The sequence below is a fragment of the Hesperophylax consimilis genome, unplaced genomic scaffold, assembly GCF_061612785.1.
Source record: "Hesperophylax consimilis isolate HC1 unplaced genomic scaffold, BYU_Hcon_1.0 scaffold_33, whole genome shotgun sequence".
Classification (NCBI taxonomy): domain Eukaryota; kingdom Metazoa; phylum Arthropoda; class Insecta; order Trichoptera; family Limnephilidae; genus Hesperophylax; species Hesperophylax consimilis.
In genome coordinates, this window is record NW_028301263.1 from 139,783 (window position 1) to 158,299 (window position 18,517).

Sequence of the window (18,517 nt, forward strand, 5' to 3'; positions counted from 1 at the left end):
TCAACCGGATTACGATCAGGAGATTGTATGTAAAAAAAACAAAGAACCAGCAGCCAAAAGGATACAAAATTGATTGAAACTGGAAATCATTAAGGAAAGTGGACCACATCGCAAATCTGAGATAAGTATTCAGTGCTTTCCTTCCTATCATCCATTTTATGTTTATTCAGGTCTCATGTAATTTAAACGAGATTAATCTTAAATAGAGTCAATATTATAAATAAAATCACTACCCACTTGAAAATAAGAATATAATATTATTGAATAGTGTTCTCAAATAGTATTGTCAAGATTGTCGTGGTATTCTTTCAAACGGGTGTTTGCTAAAATAAAATAATTGTCAACCGATATTAACAAAATATAATTAAAAATGGAAAATATGAAGTCATTAATAAACAAACGCGGCGTAATCAAAGGAAAACTAACCCGATTCGCGGATTCCTTAAATGCATTGTCGGTAAATGAAATTAAATTAAGATATGAGCGGGTGAAATCATTGTTAGATGAATTCGAAGCAGTTCAACAGAAAATTGAAATGTTACCGGATTCAGACGAAATTGAAAATTATAGTCAACGAGAAGCTTTCGAAAACCAATATTTCTCAGTTTTGGCAACGGCCAAAGGCGCGATCGAATCCGTCGATCAAAGTAAGGTGGAAATTAAACTACCCAACCTCCAATTACGGGAATTTCATGGCGATCAGAAAAATTGGGTTAATTTCGTCGAAACCTTCAAGACTTTAGTCCATAGCAATAGTAATTTAAGCAACGTACAAAAATTCTTTTATTTGCAATCAACTTTAAAGGGAAACGCATTAAAGATAATTGCTAATCTAGAAATTTCTGAATTAAATTACATTTCCGCTTGGGAATTATTAAATGAACGTTATGCAAATTTAAGAACTACCGTTCATAAACACATCCAAGCTCTATTTTCATTAAAAGACATGAAACAAGAAGAGCCTGTAGCATTGAGGTATCTAATTGATGAAACAAACGTTAGTTTAAAGGCATTACAAAATATCGGGGTCAAGGTAGATCAATGGGATCCATTGGTTATTTATATAATATCAAATAAATTAGACACAGCTACCCGAAAAAATTGGGAACAATATATATTACAAGACGAATTACCAACGTTAAAGGAATTCTTAAAATGTTTATCTGCTAGAGCCCAAGTATTGGAACTGATGAACGCTTCTGAGAAAAAATTTTCTAGCTTACATAAAACACAACTAGGCAACAATAATTGCAAAAAAGATTCATCAGTATTTTTAGCGGTAAAGGCTAACAACTGCATTTATTGTAACGAGAAAGGTCACCATATTTATTATTGTAAAAAATTTCTGAAATTAAAATTACATGAGAGGATTGATGCTACGAAATCAATCCAAGCTTGTTTTAAATGTTTAAAGGTGGGTCACCAGGCACAGAGTTGCAAGGCAACCTTTTCTTGCAGGCGTTGTGGCAAAGATAATCACAACACCTTACTACACAATGAGGTACCTCTGCGGGAGGCCTCCAATATGGATGCTGATAACGAGGTTTCAGTATCGAATTTTTCTGCATCGGATAAAGCAGAAAAAATAATATTATTGTCAACTGCCAACATAGGAGTTGTGGGTAGTAACAATAAAATTTTTAAAGCCCGCATTCTGATTGATTCAGGGGCCCAGTCAAATTTTATGAGAGCAGAATTTGCTAATAAATTAAATTTACCATGTGAATTGATAAACAAACCCGTTTCTGGGATCCATAATAACATCACTCACATAAAAAAGAGAATTTCAGTGGAGATGAATTCGCTTCATACTGATTATAAAAGTGAAATATCATGTCTGATTTTACAGGAGATTACAACAAATTTACCACAAGTGACAATGGCGAAAAAAGACTTCAAGTTACCACGAGGATTGGAGCTAGCTGACCCGAACTTCAATATAGCGGCACCCATCGAAATCCTGTTGGGCGCGGAGAGCTTTTGGGAAATCCTAACCAACGATAGATTGAAACTCGAATCGGGACCAACACTTCAACGTACGCAACTGGGATGGATCATATCAGGACCAATCCACATGTACCCAAAGCAAAGGCCTGTATCAGATTGTTGTAATTTATCTATAAATAAAATAAGTCACCAAATAGAAAAATTTTGGAAATTGGAGGAGATTAATCCCACTAAGATTCTAAATCATGAAGAAAAGGCTTGTGAAGCCAGTTTTGCTAGTACTCATACTAGACAAGACGACGGTAGATACGTAGTAAGTTTACCGCGTCGAGCATGCATTGATCAGCTGGGAAGTTCATTGCTCACTGCTGAAAAAAGATTTAAAAATTTAGAAGGAAAATTTGTGTCAAATCCCGAATTGAAGACACAATATATACAATTCATGCGTGAATATGAGGAATTAGGTCATATGGAGGTGTGTGACCAGTCAAAGGGGGATCGTGAATCCTATTTTTTACCTCATCACGCTGTAATAAAAGAATCAAGCACTACTACTAAAGTGAGGGTCGTTTTTGACGGCTCCGCCAAAACTTCAAATGGAATTTCTCTCAATGACGCCTTGATGACAGGACCTGTTATACAAAAGGACTTATACACCCAACTATTGCATTTCAGGAAACATCAAGTAGTACTGACGGCTGACATCGAGAAGATGTACCGCCAGATTAATGTGTGTGAAGCGGACCGTGACCTGCAGAAGATAGTGTGGCGCGAGTCGCCGCAGGAGGTGCTCAAGCGTTACCGTCTGAAGACAGTCACATATGGTCTGGGGCCTTCCTCTTTCTTAGCCACTAGAAGTCTACGGCAAATTGGTATGGATAACAATATAAATTTTCCTAGAGCTAGTCAGGTCATAGAAAATGACTTCTATATGGATGACTTGTTAACCGGAGGAGATGACATGGAATCCTGTAGAGAGTTAAAAGAGCAATTAATCAACATCTTTTTGTCTGCAGGGATGACCTTGAGGAAATGGAGGTCCAATGTCTTGGAGTTGTCAGCCGAGTCGGGCCAAGCTAAGATTGCCGAATCAGGCAATTCTGAAAAAATTATTACTGACAATCCAAAGACTGAGAAAATATTAGGATTAATATGGAATAATGAATCTGATTATTTTTCTTATGTAATAATGAAACCATCGAGTCGAACCGAAAGTAAAAGACAGATATTATCTTGCATCGCATCAACCTTCGATCCATTAGGTCTTCTAGGACCGATTATAATTGTAGCCAAATTGATAATGCAGAAGTTATGGCAGTCTAAAGCAGCGTGGGATGATCCATTGCCTAATGAAATATTAGCACCCTGGAGGTCCTACCTTCAAGAATTAATTCAACTAAATGTGTTGAAAATACCAAGAAAAATTATTTGCAGGCAATCTACATATCTACAACTACACGGTTTTTGCGACTCATCTGAGAAAGCTTACGGAGCCTGCGTTTACATGGTGTCAGTGGACCATGTCGGTAAGCGGCATTCACATTTAATAACGTCCAAATCAAGAGTGGCGCCATTGAAGTGTATTTCCCTGCCCAAGTTGGAGCTTTGTAGTGCTGTGTTACTGGCTAAATTAATTAAAAACGTAAAACAAGCGTTAAATATAGTGGAGATCGACACACATTATTGGTGTGACTCCATGATAACGTTGTGCTGGCTGAAAGGTCAACCTACGAGATGGGCTACTTTCGTTGCAAACCGAGTAGCCGAAATACAAGAACTTAGTGATCCAGATCTATGGAGACATGTATCATCAGCCGACAATGCAGCAGATATACTTTCAAGAGGAACCACTACAGATAAATTGATAAATTCTGCAATATGGTGGAATGGACCAAGTTGGTTGACCGAGGGAGTCAACGCTTGGCCTATATCAAATATTTCGTGTTCAAACCCTCCTGAACTCAAAGGCAAAAATATTCTATTATCCACAGATATTCAAGAATGGGAGATATTTGAAAAATTCTCATCATTTATTAAATTGAAAAGAGTTACTGCGTATGTATTGCGATTTGTCAATAACTGCAGAAGTGTTAAGGGTAAAATTTCAGACAATTTAAGTGTGGCTGAATTGGAATCAGGCTTGAAATGTCTATTGAGATCAGCTCAAATACACGCCTTTCAAAAGGAATTGAAAGAATTAAAAAACCATGGCATCGTCAACAAGAAAAGTAATTTAAAATCTCTTAATCCCTTCTTACATGATGGTCTAATATATGTAGGCGGTAGGTTGAATTTGGCTACACATTTATCTTACCAACAAAAACACCCAGTTATCTTGCCGGCTAAACATAAGCTAACTGAATTGATAATACGTCACTACCATTATGTAAACCTACACGCAGGACCTCAAGCTTTGTTAGCTAAAATACGATTAAAATTTTGGCCCATCTTTGGTAAAAATACTATTAAAAAGATATTACATAAATGTGTTGTATGTTTTAGATGTCGTCCCCGAACCGGTCATCAAATCATGGGAAATTTGCCACCCGAAAGAATTACGCCGAGTCGTCCTTTCGCTATCACCGGAATAGATTACGCTGGACCAATTCTAATTAAAAGTGGGACGCTGAGGAAGGCTTCCCTCGCAAAATCGTATTTATGTATCTTTATTTGCTTCTCAACCAAGGCCGTTCACTTGGAATTAGTTTCGGATTTATCTAGCAATGCTTTTTTGAACAGTTTAAAAAGGTTTATATCCCGTAGGGGACAACCTGAAAAGATCTTTTCCGACAATGCTAGTAATTTTAAAGGAGCTAGCAGCAGACTCAAAGAGCTGTACACCAGCTTGAGGGAAAACAACGACAATATTCAAAATTATTTAGTGAACAGAGGTATTGAGTGGAAGTTCATAACCCCTCGAGCCCCTAATCAGGGAGGTTTGTGGGAAGCAGCAGTAAAATCAGCAAAATTCCATTTATATAGAATCACTAACAATTCTTCATTAACATTCGAACTCTTATATACCTTAATTTGTCAGATTGAGGCCTGTTTGAACTCCCGTCCATTAACTTCCTTATCCGACGACATCCATGATTACCAACCTCTTACCCCAAACCATTTCCTTATAGGCACTGAATCCTGTATCATTCCTGAGAGAGACGTCCGGGCGATACCGGACAACAGACTAACTCAATATCAGAGGATCAGTTCGCTAATTCAATCTTTTTGGTCTAGATGGAAGCAAGATTACCTGATGGAACTACAAAAGAGAACTAAATGGCAGACCAGCACTCAACGGGCACTGCAAAAAGACGATCTGGTGATTTTAAAGGAAGATCATTTACCTCCACCTTTATGGAAAATGGCCCGAATTCTGCATACACACCCTGGAGCGGATGGAGTAGTACGAGTTGTTACACTAAAAACACCTCAAGGAGTCTTTGTGAGGCCCATCACAAAGATATGTCTGATGCCCCTGGATTCAGACACTAAACCTGTAATTGACGTCCCGGACCTTACCAAGGATTGATTATGTACATTACACTATGATGCTTATCTTCTCGACTCCACCTTGGATGAATCAAGCAGAAGACCTGAGAAGAAAGAAGAAAAAAAAGGAACAATAATTGTGTTGTGTTCAGTGTGAACTATATTATTTGTGTTATTGAACTATTTAAATATGTAAAAATTAGTATGCAGACGTGTGTAATTTAGTCATTTTTGAATTTTTTTTGGTTATTTAATAGGATTAATAATTTTCTAGTTATCTTTAGTTTATTAATAGAGTAATTCAACAGCATTTATACAGTTAAATTTATAAGTTTACCAGTAGGGCATAAAAAAAAGGGGGTTTTATTTTGTTAATTTCTGCTATTTTGAATTATTTTGTTAGTATTTTTGTGGTATACTTAGATTAAGAATTTTTAGTTTATTCTGTTTGTTTTATAGTTTATTTTTAAATAGATTATCATTCAAAAATTTAGTGCAATTTTTGAATCCCGCCCCCTGGCAATATGTTCAATTTTGCAGGCTACCGACATCTGTAGTCTAGAAATTTGAAGTTACTACGTTTAACCAAAATGGTGTGAGTCCTTGCTTAGAAAATAGTGTCAATTTGGTCGGTATAGCAGGTTTCATTTTTACTGCTAGACATCGATGACAAATGTTTTATTTACATGTGGTGGTTTTTTGAAGTCTTTAAAAAGGCTCGCATTATGTGTTTTTTCGTTACTTTCTCAACAATAACTCGATAATAAACAAGCTCATAAGTCAGAGCGATCGTAGCAGTATTATTCGCACAGTTTCTTTATAAATATTGTACCTGTTTTCAATAGTTTGAAATAAATGTAAAGTGGTGTCAAGAAAACCAGTTTTTATTCAAAAAGGATCATCCCCAATTTTTAACAATATTCCATCAAAACGACATCGCTTTGGAATCAAAATGTTTGTTTTGTGTGATGTGAAAACTGGATACATTCTAGATTTCATAATTTACTGCGGAGAAGGCACGGAAATTACAGATGAACAAAACTTGGGAATAACCGGCGCTGTTGTTACTACACTCCTAACTGATTATTTTGGCAAAGGGCACAATTTATGGTGTGACAATTGGTACTCAAGTCCAAATTTATTCAATTTTTTGCATTCGAAAAAAACAAATGCCTGTGGGACGGTAAAAAAGAACCGGAAGGAAATGCCAAAATTTATTAAACTGAAAAAAGGCGAATTTGAGTCAAAAAGCCGCGGTCCCCTTTTAGCATTAAAATGGTGTGATAAAAGGGATGTACATATGCTAACTACCTTGCACGATAACTCATTTAAGGAAACCAGTAAAATAAATCACCAAACTAAACAACCCATTCGCAAGCCTGCCTGTGTCATTGATTACAATAAATCTATGGGAGCTGTTGACAAAAGCGACATGATGCTGAGCAGTTTATCCTGTATGAGGAAGACCATAAAATGGTATAAAAAAGTATTTTTTCACATACTTGACCTATATTTATTGAATTCATTTATTTTGTACACCCAAGTGACAGGTATAAAAAAATCTCTAGCAGATTTTCAATTGGCGGTTATTATGCAACTAGTTGAGAAATATAAACCAGAGATTTCTCAAATACCAGAGCCTAATACATCAGCCCACCTCAACCCGTTTCGGGTTTTGCCTAAATATGCCGCTAAGCATATGGCCGAATTGATTCCATCAACTGGCAAAATAAAAAAACCGCGTAGACGATGTCGTGTATGCCGATTGAAAAATAAAAAAATGCAGTTAACGAGATACGTATGTAAAGAATGTGGTGTGTCTTTATGTATCGAACCCTGTTTTAAAGTTTACCATAGTTCCAAAAAAATGTGACAGACAGAGATTCCTCTAAAGTGCTTAAAAAACAATATTTATTAAGTGATATAAAATTTATGTGTTATTTTTAAGTGTTGAGTTTAGAAAAGAGTTTGAGAAAAAGTTTTCAGAACTAAAAATGTTAAGTGATCATGGTGTCCCACTTATGTCTATCAACGCAGTGGCCTAAGTACACACACGGCGAGTGAATGGCGGGACCACATTCAAAAGATACGGTACGTCTTTGTATGAAATTTTATGTTTTTGTTTTTATAAACATCTAAGAGTGTTGAAACACGAGGATTTGTTTTCATATTGTGGAGAATAATCTGTTCTGTCTATATAGTCCAATAAATAATGCCAGAATGCTATAATTTGACATTTAATTGCGTGCATAGGTATTTGAAAATATGTACCGCGTACGGGTATAGATAAAACGGAGCAAATTAACGCGTTCAAAAGGTTAAGGAACTTACATAAAAAATGACATTATGTAGCCTGAACCGTCATTTAAAACCTTTATTGAGAGAAGCATTCTCAAATTCCCTTTCGCGTGGCACTTTCCCGCTCTTTTTCAGCACCTTGTGTTGGACAAGTGGTCACCAGATGCTACACAAAAGTAAAGCGTCCCCTATGCGACTTTTGTTTACGGCATTCTTTCTCAATTAGCGTTTTAAATTCCGTCGCTGGCGTTGTCGTTGCGAAGTAGCTCCGAATTTATAACGATTTTTCCCGTATATAATTATTTTAAGTGTATAATTATTTCAAGATAATACATTATATTATAACAGCGAGGCTGTTCGAAGTATTTTTAAAACAGAAATAATTTTTAACTGTTTAAAAAGATAAAACACGTGGTGAACACGACGGAAAAGTTCGTCGGCCATTTTGTGTTGTTTGTTTATTTACATTGTGTTTTGTGTACCTTGTGTTTTGTGTTTTGGTTTCTTGTCCAATTTAACAATGAGTGGCTCCGAGATGTCATCATCCGATTCGGTAGAGATGACGGTAGAAGAAGTTAACAAGATCATTTTGCCAAAACAAAATGAGCCGAAACGAAAGTTGCCGAAATCGACCAAATCTACGAAAAAACATCGCATTGATAAACTCACGGCTCAAGTGGAGCACATTAGCTCGTTTATTCAGGACTTCATGGCGGCTAAAACATACGAAGATAGGAGAAACTTGGATTCCGACGAGGACGCATCATCGGAAGATCAAGAGATACACGTGGAGAGAAATTCACCATCTTCGCTAGGGATGGGATTAGTAAATCCTAATCATGAATTCAAGGAATTAAACCTATCGATGGCGGAAACCACGTGTAAGGAACCTACAGTTCCTAAGGCGGACGCAAACCGCGTAAAGAAAATCGAAGATTTACAACACTTCGGTTCGCCTGAATGGAACGAAGTAAGGTATGGGGAGGTCGTAAGAAAATACCTGGCCAACCCCATGTTCAACCAGTTGGAGGTTAATGGAGAGTTTCTGCATTTGAATAAGGCAGAGCAATACGCGGGGTCACTTGACAAATTTTGCGGGTCACTAAGCCATGCCCTGTTGCAGCAAAATGAGTGCCTCAAGAAATCTCTTCAGGAACTGGTAAACTGGAGTGCAGAGGAAGGCAAGGAATTGTCAGCAGGTTCCCTCTTCAAGAAAGTGGAGTCGCTATTTGCCCCGGATACGCAATATCAGACAGTGACCAAAGATGTCCTGCAGATGGTCTGTGGAAGGAGAGCAAATGCGATCCAGCATCGTAGGGACGCAATCCTTAACGAGATAAAGAGCCGCTACGTACGGGAGGCAGTCAAAAATATTCCTCCAGCAGCGGGTTATCTTTTTGAACCAATGAAGCTAGAATCCCAGATTCAGCGGATGGGAGGACTGGATAAATGCTTCCCACATTCAAGCTTCGACCCTCAGCCATCAACCAGCTCGCAGATGCCCAAGAAAGTGCCAGTGAGGAAGCCTTTTCGTGAGAGCAGGCCCTTTCGGGAAAGCAGGACGTTTCGGGACAACAAGCCCTTCCGAGACAACAAAGCCCCCCGCGGAGGGCGATCTAATCAAGATGCAAGAGGTGCGGACAAGAGGGGACCAGCCAAACCAAGAAGGAATTTTGGCAACAAGGATAGGCTATGACTATCCGGAGAAGGCGTTTCAGGGGGGGCAATTGCAGCACTTCATAAGCAAATGGGAAGAATTAGAAGCACCACCAGCACTGCTAACCATGTTGCGAGGGTACAAGCTACCCTTTCGGCAGAAACCCCCTCTAAGTATAGTGGCAGACACGGTAAGCTCAACTTATAAAACCCAAATCACAGACGAAATGACACGACAAATAGACAAAATGAAAAAGGAAAAGATATTGGAATCAGCTTCAATATCGCCTTCCTTTCTGTCACGGATGTTTCTCATACCGAAGCAAGACGGGTCATTTAGGCCGGTCTTCAACCTTCGTCGTTTGAACAATTTCTTAGCTATTAGCAAATTCAGACTTATTAATGTTAATAAGGTTGCAACATTTATTCAACCAGGCGACTGGATGGTTAAAGTGGACCTTTCTCAAGCCTACTTTCACCTTCCAATTCATGAGAATCATCGCCGTTTTTTGAGACTGATTTTTAATGGAGAACTGCTTCAAATGACATGTTTGCCTTTTGGACTAGCCTCAGCTCCAAAGGTTTTTGCTTCACTTACCAATTGGATAGCGCAAAAATTAAGAGACAAAGGTCTCAGAATAATTGTTTACCTAGATGATTTTTTGATAGTACATCAAAATGAAAATATATTGAAAATGCATACATTCGAAACTATTTCAATGTTACAAACTCTTGGGTGGATAATACAATTCAGTAAATCCACTCTGTGTCCAGTTCAGAAAATTGAATATTTGGGAATTTCATGGAATTCAAGGGACGGCTTAAAAGGCCTCCCGCAAACTAAAATAGCGAAAATAACAAATTTACTGAAACAATACATTAATCTAGGAAGGTGGTCACTTGAGCAGGCCCAGAGCCTCTTGGGTACCCTCAATTTTGCTAGTTTCGCCATTCATAGAGGCAGGCTTAACCTTCGCATGTTACAGTGTGCCAGTCGCAAGCTGCCTGCATTCAAACCGAGACGACTCCATCCCATTCCTCGAACAGCGATAGAGGAGCTGAGATGGTGGAGCAGGTCCCTGCAGACGTGGTCACCAATGCATCAAGCAGTGATTCGTCATACCCTCACGACCGACGCCTCGGACTGGGGATGGGGTGCGCAGCTAGACGACCTCAGATTGAGTGGAGCTTGGTCCCAAACACAGCAACCTCTCCACAGCAATGTCAAGGAAATGCTCGCCGTGCTGGCAGCACTTACTCCTCACGGGCCAGAGCTGTCAGACTCGGGTCTCCTGATCCAGTCAGACAACAAATCGGTGGTTGCGTACCTTCGCAACGAAGGCGGCACACGATCCAAGACATTGCTCGAAGCGACTCGTCAAGTCCTTCAGATGACAGACACGTATCGCATTTCACTGTCTGCTCACTACCTACCAGGAAGGTTCAACGAGGTGGCAGATCAACTCTCCAGAAAACGCGAACCTCCGGAGTGGCATCTTTTACCAGCAGCAACAAAATTGATTTTTGCAAAATGGGGGAGACCAACTATAGACCTGTTTGCATCGGAGACAGCTCACGTTGTAGAAGATTATGTGTCCCTAAATGTATTCGACAAAGAGGCAAGTTTTGTCAACGCTTGGACTCGAGAGTGGGATTTTCCTCTAGCTTGGGTGTTCCCCCCTCCGTGCCTCATGCCGAGAGTTCTCGCACACCTCAACCGGGCCAAGGGCCTATACCTGATTGTAGCCCCGAGATGGAAGAAAGTATTCTGGAGACCAGACTTGAAAAGTCGAGCGACGAGCCCTCCTTTCACCATAATGAACCTGACAGAAGTGCTGATAGACACCAGAACCTTGAAACCCCCTCCACAAGTAGAGGATTTTATTTTGGAGGTGTGGAAGTGCCGGGGTGGAGTCAGTCATTAACAGATTGGTCGGACAAACAGAAAGAATTTTTAAAGTCAGGTTGGAGAGAATCCACACTTAAAACATATAAACCGGCATGGCTTAGGTGGCAAAAGTGGGCATTAAATCACGGGGTAAACCCGAATGTCCCTACAGGAAGTAACCTGGCAAGATTTTTAACAGATCTTAGTTTAGAAGACAATTTTTCTCCCAGCACAATTCGACTCCATAAATCGGTAGTAACAACTTTCAGTAGCCCGGAAGAAGGAAACCTAAGCTCACACCCTCTAGTCAGACAAGTTCTCAAAGCCGCAGCATTAAAGCATCCTAAACTGTCTAAGCCTCCTATCTGGGATCCCAGAATGGTGTTGACCTGGTTAGAAGCTAACCCACCCAAAAAGTTGAGTCTCTTTGAAGTCTCGAGAAGGGCAGCGACTTTACTTTTGTTAGCTTCGGGACGAAGAGTGCATGACCTGACCTTGTTACAGTGTTCGCCAGACAAACTATTCATAAATGAGGAAGGGGTCTCGTTATGGCCAGTTTTCGGATCCAAAACTGACTCTGCTACATACCAACAGTCAGGTTGGAGGTTGAGAAACGGAAATCAGCCAAATATAGACCCAGCATACTGGATTAAGAAACTGATTGAAACCTCCAAAGAACGGAGGGAAACAAAGCAGAATTTAACAGAACTCTTCATCACTACATCGGGAGCAGTTAAGGCAGCTTCAAGAACAGTCATCGCCCGTTGGGTCAAAACAATTCTAGAAGAAGCTAAGATCACAGCTGCCCCGGGAAGTGTACGGGCAGCAGTGGCGTCACTTAACTGGCTGGATAATTTTAGATTGGATGACATCCTGGCTCGAGGGAACTGGAGGAGCCGGGACACCTTTGCCAAATTCTACAGAAGGGAAGTTAACACTCCCCTAGAGGTAAATAGGGCATTGTCTGTAGCCTCCCTATTCCACCCACTGTAACACGTGAGTAGGTTTTCCAGTTTTTTGACTATTATAATAGTATCACATTAGCGTTAGTGGTCACCAGTCGATAACAAACAGATCTCAATAAAGGTTTTAAATGACGGTTCAGGCTACATAATAAAATAGTTTTACCTACCAATAAAACTTATATTATGTACCTAACCTCATTTAAAACCTAGGCAATCACTGCCTGGTGAGAACTAATGAGAAAGAATGCCGTAAACAAAAGTCGCATAGGGGACGCTTTACTTTTGTGTAGCATCTGGTGACCACTTGTCCAACACAAGGTGCTGAAAAAGAGCGGGAAAGTGCCACGCGAAAGGGAATTTGAGAATGCTTCTCTCAATAAAGGTTTTAAATGAGGTTAGGTACATAATATAAGTTTTATTGGTAGGTAAAACTATTTTATTATGAAGTAATCAGCTTCCAGCATCCAGCACTTCGGCAGCTCAAGCAGAAGACGGAGATTTTCCGGCAGCTTCAGAAGAAGACGGAGATTTTCCAGCAGCTTCAGCAGAAGACGGAGATTTTCCAACAGCTTCAGCAGAAGACGGAGATTTTCCAGCAGCTTCAGCAGAAGACGGAGATTTTCCAACAGCTTCAGCAGAAGACGGAGATTTTCCAGCAGCTTCAGCAGAAGACGGAGATTTTCCAGCAGCTTCAGCAGAAGACGGAGATTTTCCAGCAGCTTCAGCAGAAGACGGAGATTTTATGTGTTCTTCTTTAATTTGACGTTCCTGTCGGTTTAATGTGCCGTAGAAGTCCCTTGTCTCAATTCGCTTCCTTGTGAATTAACAATTTCACCAATTGTACCGTTAAACCCTGTTAGAGTTCCTCAATCTTTCAGGAAATATTTTTTCGAGGATCCCGCTTCTGACACCACTTTAATGTTAGGGTCCGGTAGGTGATTGTCAATGTTAATTCAGTACTCGGTATAAATTCTGTATATAGTTTATTTATCGGTATTACGTTACAGGAATGCACGGACAGCGATACTGTCTGGTCCGGCTACAATGTTCACTCTGGTGCTTCTTCTCTATATTTCTCTTATATAATAAATAATTATCTAATATTAGAACTAACAATATTGTTCTTATAACTATGTACTTATTGATTAATAGGGTCCAATTAGGTTTATTGCAATCTATATGTACTTATTGATTGCTAGGTTCCAACTAACTAGTTGTTACAAATATTTACTTATTATTAATAGGGTCCAACTGATTGTTGTTATAACTACGCATGCACAAGAATATTGATAACAATGATAACAAATGATAGCATGGGTTGCATTGGTACATAACAATAGCTTCATAATTCATTTGGCCTTCTCTCTTCTTGGAAGAAAGCTTTCGTAGCATAATGTTTTATATTCAGAGATTGAATCAAATTTAAATTGCAAACTTTAAAATGCTTATCTCTATCAAAGGTTAAATTCTTTATTAAATGAAAAAATATGTCAGATCAGATAAATTATTATTTAACAGATGGCCTTGAATTAACATAGGTAATTTCAAATAATTTACCTGCACAGTAAATTCCTTACAAAGATAATTTTGAAGGTAGATCAATAAATACTACTTTATTTATAAACCAATTCCTAGAATTCAACAATTTACAAATAAAATTGTATGTGGACAGTTTGTGTTAACGGTTTAACATATTTTTAATATGTTTAAATAAAAGTTTCTCTGTTAATTTTAACATTCTATACCTTTTTTTTTTTGGTTTTAGGCATTTCACCCTGAAAAGAGTGCTTTGTGCCGGTAACAGTTAAAAATAACAATTTAATCATTGGACTCATTTAGATCGCTAAAACAAATTAAACATTGGACTCATTTAGATCGCTAAAACAAATTAAATGTTGAATTCATTCAGGTTAATAAACTTACATAACCACTCGAACGATCGCGCGTCAAAAAACTTTTTTCTCCGATTGCTCGCGGTTTTTTGGCGACGATTTTGAATATTTTCCGCCAACATTAAAAAAATCAAACCTCCGAATTTTAATACGGAGACATAAAACTGATTGTAGTGCTATACAGCCAATGAATTCACCTATATTTTAATAATTATTCTATATTTTTAGAATTGATAGATAAATTATTAAAAAATCTTAAACTTTATAAATGCGCGAAATTTGCGTTTTTGTGATTTGAAATTGCCGCCAGTGGCAGTTTTAAAAATCTTTATAGAATATTTTCTACGTTTTTATGTTCTCTATGGCCTGTTTGATAATCACAGATGCAAGAATGTAAAAGAAAAATATTTTTTTGCATGTTAAGATCTCTTCAAAAGTTTGGTCAGAAAATAATTTTGTAAAATTTGAGTGCGTGACGCGTCAAAATTGAAATCACTGTATTATGCTATATAATAAATTTACCACAAAAACTGGTATAACGTTAGGAAGATACATTAACTGTCTACAAGTATTAATAAGCATAGTCACCGTGTTGGCTTTATTTTATTCATTTGATGAATTATACAGAGCCTATTTCACGATGTCAAAATCATGGTGCTACTTTTTAAATAATTGTAAATTAGAACTGGAGATTTGTAACCATGTTTTTATATTACGTGCAAAACGAGGAAATAAGGCTTAAAGTGAGATATATATCATAGATATAAACATTGCCAATATTTCAGGGGGATACTTTGAAAGTTGATGAAATTCACCAATATTTGACGAAAAATCACTTCTGACAGCTACCTTAAGGTCAATCTACATAGGTTAAATCGGAATATGTAAAATGATGATAAATTTGTATATATGTATATATCAAACCTTTGTATGACCGTAGAATGGCAAATAAAATCATAGTGATAATTTTATATCTAAACGCAAAGGTATCGAAAAAAATGGGGGATGGAAAATAATTGATGGAACCAATAATTGATTTATTTATTAAGCCCTTATATCCTTTTAAATCAATATTACAGTTGTATGGTTACAATGAAAGAGCAGTATATTGATTTAAACATTGTTTTCACACTTTGTCATAATAAAAATATATTCAGTTTATTGGTTTATTCATAATTTAAGAAAATCAATACATAATAATATCATTGTGCCTCGCTATAGAGTGAGATTCTGAGTATCGCTCTGGTGAGGGACCACCATTCAGAATTGAACATTGCTTGAATTGGCTTAGTTATGTTTAGTGACTAGATCTGGAAAAGCCTCTTTACAGAAAAATTGACAAAATATAATTAAGACATAAAAATAAAACGAGTTATTTAATGTGTACAATAAACAGGGAAAAATTAGAATACCTGTGCATTTGTTCATGCATATTTCAATGATCAGAATTGAAATATACATATTAAATGTCCACCGAACCTCATCATATAGAACCTTTGAGGACAACATAACATGAGACGTGAGTATGCGGAAAGAAATGATTAAGTCCAACCATCCAGGCCATCATAATTGATGTTCAAACAAATTTAATTAAATTTATAAATTTTAATTTCATAACTAAAAAACCAAAAAAGAAAAAAATTAAATAAAAAAAAACCCTCAGCAAATCTATATTGTAGTGTGATATGGCTTCATGCAATCATAGCATAATGCCACATCACACTTTGTAAGGGTCCTTTTGAAAATGTTATTTATGCTGCACCACGCACATTTCACCTTTTTCCCGCTACGGACCACGAAGTGGTTGCCTTTCAGGATAGGTCGCAGAGTCTTTCCTTCAGCTATTAGGCCAATGGTCCGCACAGTCGTGTCAATTTGACTACGACAGAACAGCAGAAGGAGTTCATCCGCAACCTCACTCCTGAAGTTTCGGTACAAAATGCGTTTATTTTCCTTGCGGAGCTTTGAGCGGTACAATATATACGCATTCTGCACCGAAACGCTTAGTAGTCTCCTGAAAAGCTTCTTGTACCAGACCAGGTTTCGCTGTCGTTCAATGGGGAAGCCTGACAAAAGCTGATCTTTTCGGTCAACCCCCCCCCATTACCTTGTTATAGTCTAGTACGAGTTGAGGTTTGTAAGTCTGATTGATCTGCATACCTGTTGGTCTCTCTCGCGATCAGTTCAACGAAATCTGCATCAAAGACTTTAAGAAAGGTTTGCCCATTTCGTCGCTATTAAAAGTTGGTCTTGGCGTGCCTGTGAAAGTCTCCCTTATCCCGTAAGATATCATTAGACCAATCGAAAGAGTAACCTTCAGGCGGCAGAATCGAACGCATTGCCTCACTATCTACCTGGTCTTGTCTACTAAAGTCTATGGGAGTTAGGTGAAACGTTGATAATATTATGATAAGGTATTGGTGGCATGTATCCTCATCGCTCTCTTCGTGGTCGACGTCGCTCGCTTCGTCATATCGTCGCTCGATCTGTCCATATCCATTTCTGAAACAACAGAAAACCCAAATTAATTTAATGTGTCTATATTACGATAACCCACTGCCTCTGGTACGGCTTTTGACTCGCAATACGATGGTCGCGGGATCAAATCAAATAAATTATATTTGAATAATTAGTGTTATTTTCACACAAAATTCATTAAAAATAATATATGTTATATTTGCGGCACGTTCCAGAGTGGAAGATACCCATAGTATCGCCCTGGTGTAAGACCCCATTCAGAATTGAAACGTTGCTTGAAATGGCTTTAGCCGTGTTTGGTGACCAGTTCTGAATAGCCAGGTACTTTTCCACCTCCCTCTTCCACACCTCCTTCCCCTACCCGCTACCTTCAGCCTCACAACATACCCCGATTGGGGATGCCATAGTCTCACTGGCTCCATACGGTTGGGAGCAATTGATACTCATGTGCGGTAAGCACATAAAAAAATATATATCTAATGATTTTTCACGGGTCTGCGTTAGTATTTAAATTGTGGTTGATAAAAAAGGCTCTTGTGAGGTATTCATATAAAAAAATAAATAAAAAGTTAATCAAATACTTGAGGCGGGCAATGTCAGGAGTCAGAATAGCACAGTCAGGTAGGTATGGAATGAAGAAAAGAGTGTGTGTGCCAAGATCGAGTTGCATGGTGGTTCATCCTCTCTGCCTACCGAAATGGCGTGAAGGTAAGTTAGTTAGTTTTATAACTCACGGTTTCCAAGTACAGACTCTTCTAGTACAGCTGCCTCGTCCACGTTACTGTTTCTGCCCATGTCTGACTCTGAAATAAAAGAAAACACAAATTTACAGTAGAATTTGGATATAATGACTTTGCATTTAACGGTCTACTGTTTTAAGTGACGATAATGTAAACTCTAGTAAGGTTTCATAGCTTTTAGTAGGAAAACGTATCCGTTTAAAGTGACCAACTACGTAAAGCGACCTATTTTAATGATAATTTGTCCGGTTACAAAACCCACCTACCAATACAGCCTCGCTTTGACTAGGAAGCTCGACACAATGAGTCCCGTGAAGCGAAAGTGTTTTTTCAATTTAAGAAAAAAATGCTGTATTACACCGTTTAGAAGCCGGTGAATCAAATGTAATCCTCGCAAAGAAGTTCGGCATGTCTTATTTCTCACTCTGCAATACCCGTTACAGAAAAAAAAAATGTGTAATGATGCATCCACGTCATAACAACAATACATTTTGTATGTTTGTTATGTGGAATTTTTAAGTACTATGCTTATTTCCTGCCAATATACCAACAGTGAAACTGTGCTAGGGATATCAATATAAAATATAGATAATTGATTTTATATTGAGCCCCTGGTTTGACATTTAAAAAAATAAACTCACCGTTCCCAAACGCCGACAATTCTTCGTAGAATGGCAAGTCCACCCACAGCTCGCTGTGATAGCCGGCCTCCGGAGAGAAGAGTTCCCCACTCCGCGATGTCCCAGGTAACGGCTCGGGAGATGCTGCACGGATAGGCATAATTGGTGCATTGGGAGCCGTTGATTGGGTCTGTGCGGGAGTGGACATCCACGGTGGTGGTACGGGTCGTGGCAACGGTGAAGACGTCCCTTGTGAAAAGGGACACGTTGTTCTCTCCGGAGATGGAATTCTGAAAACATTTACATAAATCATATAAATTGTTCTCATTCACGTGTGAAACAGTAAGTACAGTATGTAAATAAACAGTAAAATATGCACTGAATGTGCCAAATGCACAGAGCGCTGATCTTACCAACTCTCACTGTAAGTGTGGAACGCTGTCAGGAAAAAACAATAATATTGTATCAAGCATCTAAATACGATTGCTTACTTTTGTTTAGTTTTTCTTGGAGGTGCGGTAGGGAGCAAAATGCGCGCCGCCTG

At 38.4% G+C, this 18,517-nt stretch overlaps 1 protein-coding gene across 1 annotated transcript; it reads left to right on the top strand.

Annotated features, from left to right (window-relative positions):
* The first annotated feature begins 9,226 nt into the window (after positions 1–9,226).
* On the top strand, positions 9,227–11,450 carry LOC149409196 (uncharacterized). Its single transcript, XM_089650061.1, has 2 exons — positions 9,227–9,581; positions 10,377–11,450. Exons 1-2 carry the CDS (start codon positions 9,360–9,362, stop codon positions 11,313–11,315), a joined length of 1,161 nt encoding a protein of 386 aa, XP_089506187.1. The 5' UTR covers positions 9,227–9,359; the 3' UTR covers positions 11,316–11,450.
* The last annotated feature ends 7,067 nt before the right edge of the window (positions 11,451–18,517 follow it).

Excerpts from the sequence above, each read along its gene's own strand:
- LOC149409196 (XM_089650061.1), top strand. The coding sequence starts at position 9,360 with ATGCAAGAGGTGCGGACAAGAGGGGACCAGCCAAACCAAGAAGGAATT. Across the intron at positions 9,582-10,376 it reads TAAGTATAGTGGCAGACACG|TGTGCCAGTCGCAAGCTGCC; the intron begins GTAAGCTCAACT and ends CGCATGTTACAG.